The 12,315-nt window shown below is 40.5% G+C and overlaps 1 protein-coding gene across 4 annotated transcripts in view; it reads right to left on the reverse strand.

The window, feature by feature from the left end:
- irf2b (interferon regulatory factor 2b) overlaps positions 1–12,315 on the reverse strand; it is a 29,568-nt gene that overhangs the window by 13,290 nt on the left and 3,963 nt on the right. For 3 of the 4 annotated variants that reach the window (XM_030396933.1, XM_030396932.1, XM_030396934.1), the window contains 6 exons: positions 11,964–12,140; positions 11,783–11,829; positions 10,475–10,610; positions 9,951–10,103; positions 8,979–9,016; positions 4,642–8,304 (listed from right to left, as the gene is read on the reverse strand). In XM_030396933.1, coding sequence (XP_030252793.1) covers positions 8,035–8,304; positions 8,979–9,016; positions 9,951–10,103; positions 10,475–10,610; positions 11,783–11,829; positions 11,964–12,140 — 821 coding nt within the window. In that variant the 3' untranslated portion in view covers positions 4,642–8,034. Of the gene's footprint in view, positions 1–4,641; positions 8,305–8,978; positions 9,017–9,950; positions 10,104–10,474; positions 10,611–11,782; positions 11,830–11,963; positions 12,141–12,315 lie in introns of those variants that run through there. The other variant, XR_003981479.1, reaches the window with a different exon arrangement.

A 12,315-nucleotide genomic window follows, 5' to 3' on the forward strand; every position in this document is an offset into this window, starting at 1 on the left:
AAGGCTGCGGCTGTTGTTGATATTCAAAGGGCTGTACTGGTGGTCCAGCGTTTTGTAAAAGAAACAAAGGCCCATTTTCTGCGATTAAGTTTAAAGTGTAGTGGCTGAAATGAGATGTTCAGGTCTAATAGGCACGAAGCAGCCGCAAACCATCAGTCCAAACATGAAACAAGTTCTGTTGTGGCCACTTATTGATTCTGGAATGGGTATTAAAGCTACGGTAATCGATATTCTTTACATTAACAATGGATCAAATGACTTACATGTTGAGTGCTCGTATTGACAAGCACAAAAGAAATATCTCTCATTTCCTCTGTTTCCCCTGAGCTCTACACGTTCCAGCATCTTTCAGGCTTATGCAGAATGCAACTTTACAGAAAACAGATCAACCCACTATACCTGCAATGCACCAGACAGCAGAAGTTAGCGACTAGCTAGTGAAAGTTATGGAGCAATTAGAAGCTTAAGCCACATATATTTGGGAGTGGGTGGAGGCCAAAAGGGGGGTGTTGGACTTTAATTTGTCGTGTGGACAGAAAACCAAACTCCAAATGTATGCTAATGTTGCTGTGTGTCTGCTGAAAGTGTAAAAAAAAGTCACTGCTTACTGGTATGTTTGCCAGACTCTGATTTATCATAATTTAACATGAAGTTTTTCTCAGTGAACTCAATGGAAAGGTTTGATAGAAAGCTATTGATAAAGACAGTACGCTAGCTGAGCTAAGTCATCTGAAAGCTAAAAAGCAAAAAGAGGTCTATTTGCAATAACTAAGATAATCATAATTATAATGATAGTCTGCAGTTTTGTTTGGGGTAATTTTTGTTTTTATTGTACAGGTACACTGAGATTTCCAGTGGTTAGCCAACATAGAGGCTAACTGTCTTCCCACAGCTACTCGGCTCCTACGGTAAAAATAATGTTAGCATGCCATCAGTGGCAGTGCTAGGAATGTTTTTATTCTGGGGCAACTCCCCGCCAGCATTCGCCAATCCTCCCTCAGTGTGCCGACCATGCAGTCTGTGCAGAGTAAAAATTGTACAGCAAGCTACATGGCTAAATGAGCTAACTAACTAATAGCAGCTACAGGTAACAGCAGTTCTTGCAAATTTACTGTGCTAACATCCCTAAGTTACCTTACCAGTTAATTAAGCCAACATCATATTAGGTCAACCCCACAACAGTTTAAGGGGCAATATGTAAAAAAAAATTGGTTGTTTTTTGTGTAATTGTAAAAATTTTAGTTTAAAACATTAAACTCGTAACACAAAATATGAACAGAATTTGATGAAAAAACAGTTTTGGAGTTATGTCAAAGATGGCTACATCCTGTGTTTCAGAGATGTCTCCTGAAGTTAGCTTGCTAACTAGCTAACTCCCGATCTGAAAACCCCTTCTCCCAGCAGTCCAAAACTCCCCTGCTAGTGGTCTAAGCACCAACACTTCCCTAGGCAGGCTAGCTGCATGGCTAACTGAGCTAACAAGCTAACAATAGCTTCAGTCATAGATGAATAAACACAATACAATTAGCAGCAGTTAGCGGTTATTCTGATTATATGCTGCCTCTCCCGTTTAGTGAGCATGAATTGAACAGGTGGCCACACCTTACATATTGCACCTTTAAGGCCATACAAAACAAGAGAGAGCCCACTTCCTCCTTAATGAGGTGGCTTCTCCTACAAAATAACATTCATATGGTGCATTCTGGCTAAATGGAAACATGGTCTGGGGTGAATCTAATGCAGTTGGGATTATTAACCATTATACAGAACATTTTTAGAATAACTTCAGCTGCTAAATTGTCACTGCCAGTGTTTTTCAAGTTTTTCTTCCTGACATTTCAAGTGGGGGTCTGATCACAACAAAAGAGGGACAGACATGCAGCAGCTAATATATTAATTCGCAACCGTAAACTCTTTGCACTCCGGCACTTCTCCCAGAACTGTAGATACCCTGTGCACAGACAGCGATGAGGAAATGATTGACATTTCATATGACTGCTGCGAAAATCCTCTGCACTCCACCGCCTCAAATTAGATGGCGAGATCCAGGGTGTTCTGTTTGTACAAGGAGATTGTGTTGACGTGTCTCCACCAACTCGTTTTTTCCAGATGGTTGATCGGAACAAAGTGGATCTCCTGAAGAAAGACTACAAGAAGGAGAGAGAAGGAAATGTTGGGGAAAGAAAAGAGCTGACAGGGCTTTCCTCCAGGATCCGTTACAGATGGAAAAGTCCTCAGATACCAAACTGAAAATGATCTTGAAAAGGGAAACAAATGGCCTGTGTGGCCCTTGAGAAAGCTTTGAGTAATGAGAAAATACCACCAGCTGTTCTTGAAAAAAGCTCGGGCTCAGGGAAGAAGGTGTTGAATGCGAAAAAGCAGACGGCACGACTTTCACACAAGGGTCTGCAAATTAGCAATTCATTTGGAGAGGAGTGGTTCAAATCTGCAAAAGTCTGACAAAAGGCAGAAACTCTGGCAGCTTAGCTCAAAAGCCGAGAGGAACTTAAGAAGATCCTCACAAATCCAGAAGATCCGATCATCTCTGTTGGCACGAAAAGCTCTTGGGACCAAACTGCGAGAGAGACTAAGGACTGAGGCTGAGCAGGGGTCAGCTGTGACGCCACCCGAGGACACTCAGGAGAGGCCATTAGAGCTAAAGATGAGCTTCTGGCTTCGAAAGACCGAGACGTCAGTGAGCCTCCAGCCTCGTATTGTTGATACTGATGTTGGCACAGTGCAGCATATAATCATCATCATCTTCATGTGTGGGTGCACTTTACCTGCTGGGGACAAACATGGATAAGACGATATATATTTTCCAAGTATCAGATGAAGAATATGTTGTTGTATGGTAATAATGTGGACCACATTTTAAATATCATTAGGGTATGATATCGTTGAACCAGTGGTGGGAAGCTACGTTTTACTCATCTACTGTACTTAAGTACTTAATACAGAGGAAAATAATACTTTTTGCTTTACTACATTTATATGTGACTAGTATATAGTACTGCTTTAGATTCAGATTACTAACACAAAATATAATCCAACTAAGAAATGATGAGTCCTGCCTCCCTTTTTTTTTTGACTACTTTTATACTTTACTGTAGGCTTTATTACTGAAAATCAACTATCCACCACTTGTGTCCATCATACCCATCTCAGTATTGGTAACCCACGTCTACATCATTGTATTGATGTTTCTACCCGTAAGTGAAAGTTCTGAGTGCTTTGAAACCTTCTCCACTGTGAGCCCTTTGCTCTGCCCTGCCCATAGTTTCATTGTACAATCTTTGCAATCCACTTCATATTTTTCTTGCGCATGTGAGATATAAACTTTTGAAATGAACGGGACTTTGCACCTTAGCTATTGCATTATCCATGATTTGATTACAGGCGGCACTTTCAAAGCACCAAGCTAGGGCCGACACCAATCTAGTTTTCTTTGTCATTATTATTATTTGTAGTAGTAGTGGCATTTGATCCTATGTTGGATAAGAGGCTCATTTTATTTAAAGACACTTTTCCTCTTCTGGCTCTACTACGATGTTTTTGAAGTATTCCTACAGACACATGTTTAAATACATGAACACTGATGGGAATACTAGGTATAGGTCTTATGGTTATCAAATGAACAAACCTGCAGTTTTTCTTTTTAAACACTAGATGGCACAAGTGAGACACCACTGCATGGCTGTTAGAATGACCTGTTTGCAGGTTAAGTTACTTTGGTTTTATAGTTTATTGTAACACTTTATATCATATATGAATGTAGACTGTCAAAGTTCAAACTGTTCTTATGACTTGAACTGAAGAATAACTATAACTAAATTTGCTAAATGTGGTGTGTGAAGTGTTTTTTCTTCCTTTTGCTGAAACTGACAAGTGATTTGGTTTTGCTGTGCATGTCATCAAGATACATGACCTTTAAAAAAAAATAAGGTTTTCCCAAAGTCTTTTTTAAGTAGCCATCTCTTTAGTTCCTTCCAGTATTTGAAGAACTCACGTTAAAAGGGAATAGAAAACAGAGCAGGGACTTTCTGAGATGACTCTTAACCGCCTGTGCTGCAGATTTAAGGCAGAGGACATGAGGATGAAAGAGAAGACATGTGAACACAAAGGTAAGCTTGTCAAAGTCAGCAAGAGAGAGCTGTTATAACACACAAGTGTTAACCGTGATCAATGGCATGTGGTTAGCAGTTGTCAAGGCAACGCGCCAGCTATCCATCGAGGCCTCAGAGACAAACAGGAAGTAGAGTGAGAACTGAGAACAGCAACTGAAACCGAAACAGCAGTTAGTGCTTTGGTTAAACTGAATGAGCCGTGTGTGTGAAACAAGGAGACATCTGCTCTGACAAAAAAGCTAAAACCACACAAACCCCTGCAGTCATTACATGCACTAACTTGCACACATCAGCAAGCCTTTGTGTCTTATCAAACCGGAGCTCTAACCCTCTTTTTCCAAGGACGGGCCACACGTCCTCAACATGGCGGACTTTGTTTTTACTGGGCAGGTTTTTCCTCAATAGCAACAGATAAACAAGGTCTCTTAGAAGCCATAAAACTGGACTCTGATCTTTATGAGCACGCAAGATAAACTGTCTATCTGTGTAATAAAGCACATTTGACACCTTGGAATAAATACAAAAACAAGTCTTTATTCAGATTTACATGTTGATTCACATGTAGTTTTTCATAACGTACAGACAAACAGTTGTGACATGTTTGCAGTGAAAACCCAGTTGCGAGAAGCGAAGCACTGAAGTCTTGTATTGTTCTTTGAGCTGAATGGAAATATTGTCCTTTATGGTATGTGAGACACACCTCGGCTTTAACTGAACAGTGATTCACAGGAATCAAAACATGAAGGGCCACTTTCTGAGAACATCATTACATCTCCCCCGACATCTGACGACTTTCACTGCTGACTTCTGGCTGCTTTGACGTCCCTTTTATGCACATAACAAAGCGGACATGGACTCCACTAATAAGTGCACTTTAGTTTTTCCTTGCTATACCTCTTTGTAATAACATAGTCGTGCTTTCGAGGCGTTGTGAATTACAGAGGGGTCTGATTATTAAGATTGTTCACCTACAAATCTTGATCATCTATAACTTTAGAACTTGTTGAGTTCAGGTCAACTAATGCTTCAATGCTGAAACTTTTATTAAATTAAAAAGGCCTGACATGTGTCACCCGGTTTAACACTTTAAAGTAATTAGGCACAAAAGAAAATGAACAGCATCTGATTGGATCATTACAACCACTGGGTTATTTTTCAATATCACGCAGAGGGGAGGTGATCATTATGCAAACAAAAAACAGGCTCAAAAGGCGCAAATACATGGGTAAAAAAAGGCAGGAGATGTTGACAAAATTGTCGGCATATGTTGCTTTAAATATTGCCAGTGTATTGCAGCCAGTCGTGAACTATCATTAAGTGTGACCACACAGAAACAGAAGCAAGTTTCTAACAATAGAAAAGGCACATGGAAGAAACATTTGATAAAAGCGATGCCTACTCCTCGTCCAAACCCCTTTTGATTTGATGAGAATCTTAAATAATTTCACTATGATAGTGATGTGCGTCCAGTGTATATCTCTCTAGTGCTTTGGTTCACAAAATCATGGCCGGTTCCTCTTTGTCCTATTGTTTTTCCTACAGGAACTTTTAGAGCTGTTCCCACTGGAGTTTGTTAAAGGCAGGCTGGGATTTTAGCCTGTGCTTTAGCCTGCTCGCTGCTAACACAAGTAGCTTTCAGATCATAGTTCATGACTGAGGAGCCTCAGGGTTAGGGTTAATATGAACATATTATATTCTGGTCCTTTTTAAAAAAAAAAGGTATATTATTTCATCCTAAATACAAACAAATGTGACGTGTCTTCCATTTGCTGCCAACGTTCATTGTTCTGTGCATATAATTGTACTTTAAGTTGTCAAGAATGATTTTGCATTCAAGACATCAAAATTAAAGCTAGAGGCTACTGTACTCTAAGCTGGGAAGAATGGAGAGGTGGACAAAATAACGAAAGGAGTTGACAAGTGTGCACTAAAGTCGGCTGGAAATTTGAAGTTGGAGCTCAGAGACTAGGCTGTAAAAGAGTGACGTAAAAGTGCGGCTTAAATACATCTGAGCTCAGCCTCTCCTGGTGATGATACAGTCCTCTGTGATGCATCTCCACGCCGGAATTCCTTTTTCCTCATCATCAAAGTGAGATATTCGCCTTTAATTTGCAGAATTAACTGGCTGACTAAAAGTTAAACAGGTCATCATGGAAACACAACACATGTTAACCACTTCTCCATTCCTCCAAGCTCCACACTATCACACTGCCTGCTGTCTGGATCCAAACAGGGCCCAATACAATTCCCGAAAGCTACCTGAATGTCACACTCGCAGACTGAAGCACAGATAGTTTGAATCCAGCTGCACTCTATCAAAAGGCACACATCTTCAATAAGGCTTTCTCTCTCACGCACATGCATCCACACACATGCATCCACACACACACACACACACACACACACCAGTGCTGTCCGTAAGGTGCAGAAGCGGCTTGCAGGCACACATACATATGAGCTATGTACATTATTAACACCAGGAGAGGAAAAGACATGAATACATTGTTCACAGTCTGTCAGTCTGTCTGTCAGTGAGTCTGTCGTTCTTCCAGTCTGTGTGTTGGTGGCTACATTGTCCTGAGGTCTCCAGACAGACGGACAGATACACACACACACACACACACGCACGCACGCACGCTTTCCACTGCAGGGCCAATCAGGGCTTCATACTGATTGTCATTATTAATCGTGATGAAACAATAAGCCTTTAATTCTTTTTTGCAGCTAGTAAAAGTTAGTTTGTGGTTTTCCATAAATTTTTGTGTTTACAATCTTTGTTCCAACCATGTGTCCCAGCAACTGGTGTGATGTTTCATGCTAACACTTCAGTGCACACTATTACACTTCTATTGTTAACTGGTAACAGGTTCTAATACTTAAAGCAACACAATGTAATTTATGCATAAAGATAATTGCAGAGTCTCCTTCCATCCATCCATTCTCCCATCCATCATTACTGTAACCACTTATCCTTTGCAGGGTTGTCAATCCAAGCTAACATTGGGCAACTGGCGGAGTACACCAGTCTCATGCCGAGATCGTCAAATACCAATCAAATATCAATGGTTTGGGTCCGACGCCAAAGACCTAATTTGGTATTTACTCCAAAGCTAAATCTTGCAATTTCATGAAGATTGGGAAAACATGTATGAAATGTAAAAAAAAAAAAAAACACCTTCCCTTCTTCAGCTGATGGTTTTAGGTGATCAGAGACTGTGTGCTTAAAATTCCAACATAGTGGATAAACATGAGAACTCAGTTTCAAACCTACAGCTAGGCAATACCCACTTAAAAAATGATTATTAAAAAAATATATTCATCTAGAGGCTGTGCAATATAAACATGTTAAGAAATTTCCACAACCAAAAGCAATTTTTTCTTTCATGAGATTAAAGTAAAGGTGAGTGTCTTGCTGTTGGCATTGTGTATGCTAAAGTTTTAGCACAAAGCATCAGAGAAACGGATCTACCAGTGACACATGAGTGATTATGGCGTGTCAACAGCCAGATGTAGTTAAAAAAACGGATGTGGAAACACACAGATTCCACATTTCTCCATACATGTCTGTCGGTGTGTACAGTCCACATGCTCTTGAATTTACAAACTGCACACGGATGGTCGGCGAGCCCTTACAGACATGGGAAAAGGATGGTGAAATTTAAATCACGCAGACAGATACAAAATTATCTGGGCTTAAATGCTCACCAATCAGTGCACTAATATTGTTAACATCAGGCGCCAATTTCTCAAATTAAGAGGTAAAGTGAGAGAATTCAAGGCCCAATCAGAAGCTACAATGAAATCAAAGATTTTGAAGCTCCACATGGCCCTGATGGAGAAAACAAACCAATCTGTCATTCCTATGCCCTGGAAGCAGTGATGATACTCCCTCAACTGAGGTCAGAGGTCAGGACGAAGTGACGTCAGAGGTTTTCATAATGACACTTGCGCGCATCTCGTGGGTGTGGCTGGTGGCCGTGGACACCATAGAGTTCTGGCTGTAGGCCGGCGTCCAGCCGTCAGTATGGTAGCTGATGAGGGGAGCCGGGTCCCGTGTGCTTGTCACCCTGAAGTTGGGCTTGTTCGCGGTGACGAAGGTGGCCATGCTGGGGAGAGAACATGTGGGAACCCTGAGAACTGATGTGCTGTAGTCTCGCCTCCAGACTTCAGCGACACCCTTAAGGTTGAAACAATGAAAAGGAGAAGAGGAAGGTCACAAATCTGCGTAAGCACAGTTAGTTTCTAATGTCTGACGTATGCTGTGGCAAAATTGTGCTGGATTACAGCATAAAAACCACACCAAAAACACCACGGCAATAATGACCACAGAGCTGAATCTCTGTGACACAGTCCAAATATTTGTACATGATTTGCTGCACAGGATGTTGCTGGATGAAGTGCACCACATGTAAAACGTGTCAACAACACTTCATTTCAACTCAAACATTAAGAAATTACAACACACATTTTAGGACACTAATCTTACCACTGATAAGAGGGCGTGTGTACACGCGCGTGTGTGTGTGTGTGTGTGTGTGTGCGCGCGCACACCGAGTACAATGTACTACAAACGGCAACCTTAAATCAACTGTTAATGTTTGACAGCCACAGTTCCTGACAAGGCCCTCCCTTTTCTCAGTTTCTCGCAACATTACAGGAAGGAACACACGCACACATGCGCAGGCACAAACACAGACGCACACACACACACAAACGGACACACACACACACACCCTGTTTCAGATGTAAGGTTGAAACAGGTAAAAACCTGTTTATCTGAAGATCAGGGCAGTTATTTACTCATTCATTACTCTCTCCTCTGTGTACAAGTGTTTATTATGTGAGACTCACCTCTTTGGTGTCTTCTATATCACTGTCTGTGTCACTGCCTGAAGAAATAAACACACGTAGGTCTTAATGATTTAATATTCAGGAAATAACAATTCTGCAACAAGTCTTCCTCAGATCACATACAATCAGGGAGGATGAATAAGAGAAAGGGAAGGATATGCAGAGCGACAGAAAGCAGAAGAGTTGAATCAAGCCTTGATTTTTAACCACAACACAGTTAACCATCTATACACAGCAGCAAAATATGTTAAAGGAACATAAAATATTTAATTCGAAGCCTGACTCTGAAGTCATTGTAGCAACTGAGAAAGTTATTTGAAAAAGTTCCCTGTACAGATGGAATGATTAAAACTGTAAACTGGTTGAGCCAACTCTGCCTGAATGACCGGTTGAGAAAGAGAGACGATCGAAACACAAAGAGAGGTGACACACAGATCTCAGGCCGGTAATTAAAGTTATGCAAGAGAACACTCTACGCATTACAAAATATTTCGGCATCACTGTGCTCAGTTTGAGCCTGTTAAGTTACTGATCTCTTCAAATTAAAAATACAGCTAATTAAACAACTGTTCACAGTCACGATCATCTATCCTTCAGCTGGTTTGTCCACATTGTTCCACACTTGAGATAAGATCTGAGGACTGTGACACAGAAGATGATGTAATGGCTGATATGAAAAGTTTACAGGGTCAACATCTGAACCACAGTTTATTTCTGCTGGCTATTCAAAATGAACACCACTTAAAAAGAAGAGGCGATTTGACAACCAGATGAGTTTTAACCCGTAGCTTTAACCGTGCCCTAGAAAGGTGCTTCTTTGTATGCATGTCTGGTAACCACCATGTTGCTCTATGTAACTGTGGTCAAATATGTGGTTCTGAATAACTTATTCCCTATAACTGACCTATCTATTCCCCTTCTCATAACTAATGTGGTAAAACGCGATGTGTGTTTTCGTGTGCGTCGTCTCACCACAGCATGAAGACACGGGCGAGATTTGGAGCGGGTACGAGTGGGAGGAGCTCACAGTCTGCTCTTCGTTCTCAGTGGTCACCTCGATCGTCTGACAGACGAATGGCAGCTGCTCGCTGGTGATCACGTGGTCTTCTACTGAACTATGAATGGCTGGGAACAGGCGGACAGGGTGTAATGTTAACATGGGTTGGACATTTACTCTCATGCAGTCAATGATTTATCGATTAAAAAAGATTATCAAGTGTGTGGCAAGATCTAGTTACACATCTACACACTGTGACGAGATAAAGTTATGATCTTCTCTCCCTTCAGTTGTTAGAACACCTCAAAAAACAACAACTGTAGTTATTCAATGTATGTGAACTCGATGATGGAATTAAACTCTTACCAGTTAAGGAAAACAGTTAATGCAGATAATGAACGTACTAGAAAGGGATTTAGCTATCGTGCCATGTCTGTTCAAGTCATGTGGTCACTGAACTCAACAGGCACAAAATAATCACAGAGGACTGTTGTAGTACCTGAGGCACGGTCCATTACTGTAAACTCTACTGTTTCCTGCTTGATCACTTCCTGTTTGGTCATTTCCTGTTTTGTGTAGTCAACAGGTCCAATGTGAGCATCTAGAAGAGTCCCGTCTGGAGATGGAGAAGCTTCCTGACGGGAAAAAGAAAAAGGCAAAGAAAAAGATCAGTGTTTGTGTCCAAAAAGAAGGGTGACTTTTGTGTTGCAGACAACGATCTGTGGAAGCTATATAAATTAAGCAGAAAACAATACTCTTAACCATTTATATCACTTATATGCACACCAATACTCACTTGCCCATTTAAACATGCAATCCTCAATGTAATCACTTCATTACATTCTGATTTTACTAATGAGAAGCTCTAATAAGACAGCTGGGATGTTGTGCCGCAGTGCAGAGAGTTTCTCGGGTATTTAGCTTAACAAATCTATTTGTTAGGGAGGTTCATAAACAGCTTATTCCTAAGAACAGACCAGGGTACAATTCTGATATCTGGAGTATTTCAAGAAAGTAAACACACAAATCAAAGTGACAAAAACAAATACTAAACTGAACAGCCAAATATCAAACACACACAAAAAAAAAAGGTGTACTTTTTGCTCTCTATCTCTGTTTTAGCAGACTTAACAGATGTAATTTGTCATTACTTCTTAAATCAAGTTTAAGTCCGGGAAAGTTAGGACAAAACTAGTGTTTCTGAAGAAATATACAGTAGAAGTGTCTTCACTTAACTGTACTTAAATGTACTTGTATTTTGGATTATAGTCACAACTAGTAGTTCTATTCTTTCTTCAAATCTTCAGTCAAATTTAAATTTAAATTAAGAATTGAGAATAGTCTACAGAAAAGTTAAACAACAGTAAATGTTTTTTTCTTCCTTTCTGCTGACTCCCATTATTTTACAGTTCCTTCACATGAGGAGAGAGCAGCTACTGGTTACACTGGTGCGTTGCTTGGACAGGCATCCAAATGGGGGGGAGGGTTGTTTACTGCCTCTCCTTTCTGGGAAATGTCTGTGTCATGTGGGAACCAGAGCCAGATTAAACTGTTCATGTTAGATACTCTGCAAACCTGCCAGCTCACTGAGTAAGATTTCCAGAAATCTTCTGCTGTGCTTTGGCATGACATGTCTCACTTAATATTTTTTGTGATGCTTCACATTTGATTGCAATGACTGAGTGAGATATCAGAAACACAATCTTCCTTTGTGGTGTTTTGCTGTTGTAAGCACTGCTGCAGAGCTAAAATAACAAGCTAAATGTATTTATACAGTACGTAAACGGGCTTTTGCATGTTCATCTACCTCTTTATTTCCCTTGGTCCTCCCCTCTTTGTCCGTCTTCTTCTTTCCTGAATGGACAAACAGACAGAACCACACACTTTACAGAAAATATCTGACAATCGTCATGATACAGTCAATATGATGATATAATTAAATCCCTTTAAGGGAAAAGAATCAAATCTAGAAAAGTGATCCAACTCACCTTTCTTCAGGCTTCTCTCTGAAGAGGAGAGCATCTTATAAACTCTGAAGGCATTTGTTCCCTTTTTGATGCTTTTGTCCTTCACCTCCTCGATGTCTGGCAGGCTGTTCATGGCACAGCGGAAGTTAGCCTTCCATGTCTTCGGGTCTGGACGGTCAATGCCTAGCTGGAATTTACCTACACATACACAGAAACAGAGAACCACAGATGATTGACCAAGTGACTATTTATCATTACAGATGGACTACAACACAAAAATCACCATCATTTTCAAGGTGATTCATCATTAATTTATGATTTTAATCACATTATTCAGTTAGGATTTGCTCACTATTCTGCGAGAAATGACACA

This window comes from Sparus aurata, chromosome 18 (genome assembly GCF_900880675.1).
Source record: "Sparus aurata chromosome 18, fSpaAur1.1, whole genome shotgun sequence".
NCBI lineage: Eukaryota > Metazoa > Chordata > Actinopteri > Spariformes > Sparidae > Sparus > Sparus aurata.